We start from the raw sequence: 1,238 nt of genomic DNA, 5'->3' as shown, positions 1-1,238 counted from the left end.
CGAGCATCGTGCATGGCCACAACCAGCTGAGCCATCACCATTACTAAGAAAGCATTGGTGCTTAAAGTGTTAATTATTGTAAACAACGAAAAGTAAAACGTCAGCAGAAAACATGGCAAGACCTTTTTCATTATTTGTTGATATGTGTATAATAAAAATTTGTATCCATCGTACATAAATTATCTTATCCTTTGGTTTATTTTCGTGAAATATTATCGAACTACAAATGTATCCTTCTGCTGGTGGTTCCTACTATTATAAATTACGGTGTTATTATACTTCCAATTTGCTGGCAACTTCATCAAACGCGCTCATGAATGTTTGTCGGTGTTGGTCAAGAAAATATGTTATTTCTAGAACTTTCGCCCGATTGCGTTTAATTTCAGAACTGGAAAAATACACAGTTTAGAGCAGTTAATGAATAGTATGCCATCTCTTCCATTCCATAGCCTACTTTTGAAGATCATCGCACAGTTCCTTCACCCAGTTTCGGCTACGCGTTATCAGCTTATCTTCCCTAGCATCTATCAACTGCATGTGCTGATCCCGCATACCTGCGGCCATGTTGCTTATGACATCTTTGTCATCCAAAGACTGGAAAAAGAAATATACAGGCATTTTCGGTTAGGCTCACTACAGCTCGCGCGATACCGCGATTACCTCCTTTAACGCATCCGGGAGTCTGTCGGCCTGGCCGGACGCAGCCTTAATAGTTACAAATTGCTGCACAGTGTCCACCAACGTGTCGCTAAAGTTGATCTCTGCCTCTCGCAACAACACAAACTGCGCCTGGGCAAGCTCAATGAACTCATTGGTCATTTCCTTAATAGTGTTTTCAAACGTAAAGTTGCCTTCCTGCGCCGCACAAAAGAGTATCGAAATTAGTAAAATTCCTCCCAAGTCCTAACTTCAGGTAGTCAGCACCTCCGTTCGTTCAAACAGCTGCATTTCGATTCCCATCAAAGTGTGCCACGTGTCCTCGAACAGGGAGTTGAAACCGCTTTTGGATAGATTCAGCTCATCCAGCAGCTTTTCGGTATGCGGGTTGTATGTTTTGCTGTTCAGATCTTTGCCTCGCAAACTGGCCACTATTTCGTTCGCTGCGACCGACATCTTGTTGTACGATTCTATGAAATTATTGATGTACCTGCAATAGGGCCGTTCAATTGATAATTATTAGTCTACACACACGTTAAGTCCCACTTTGTCATGTCACTTTTGTCCCAGCAACTGTGCTT

At 42.2% G+C, this 1,238-nt stretch overlaps 1 protein-coding gene across 1 annotated transcript; it reads right to left on the bottom strand.

Annotated features, from left to right (window-relative positions):
• Positions 1 to 273: 273 nt before the first annotated feature.
• Positions 274 to 1,147, bottom strand: LOC128277219 (dynein regulatory complex subunit 3-like; the record flags this gene model as incomplete). Its single annotated transcript, XM_053015660.1, has 4 exons — positions 274 to 388; positions 455 to 594; positions 661 to 855; positions 925 to 1,147. Coding segments are annotated over 4 exons (673 nt in total), but the record flags the coding sequence as incomplete, so codon positions are not given.
• Between the last annotated feature and the right edge of the window lie 91 nt (positions 1,148 to 1,238).

This window comes from Anopheles cruzii, unplaced genomic scaffold (assembly GCF_943734635.1).
Source record: "Anopheles cruzii unplaced genomic scaffold, idAnoCruzAS_RS32_06 scaffold04729_ctg1, whole genome shotgun sequence".
NCBI lineage: Eukaryota > Metazoa > Arthropoda > Insecta > Diptera > Culicidae > Anopheles > Anopheles cruzii.
The sequence above is the reverse complement of the archived record's forward strand: the minus strand, read 5'-3'. Positions and strand labels throughout refer to the sequence as shown.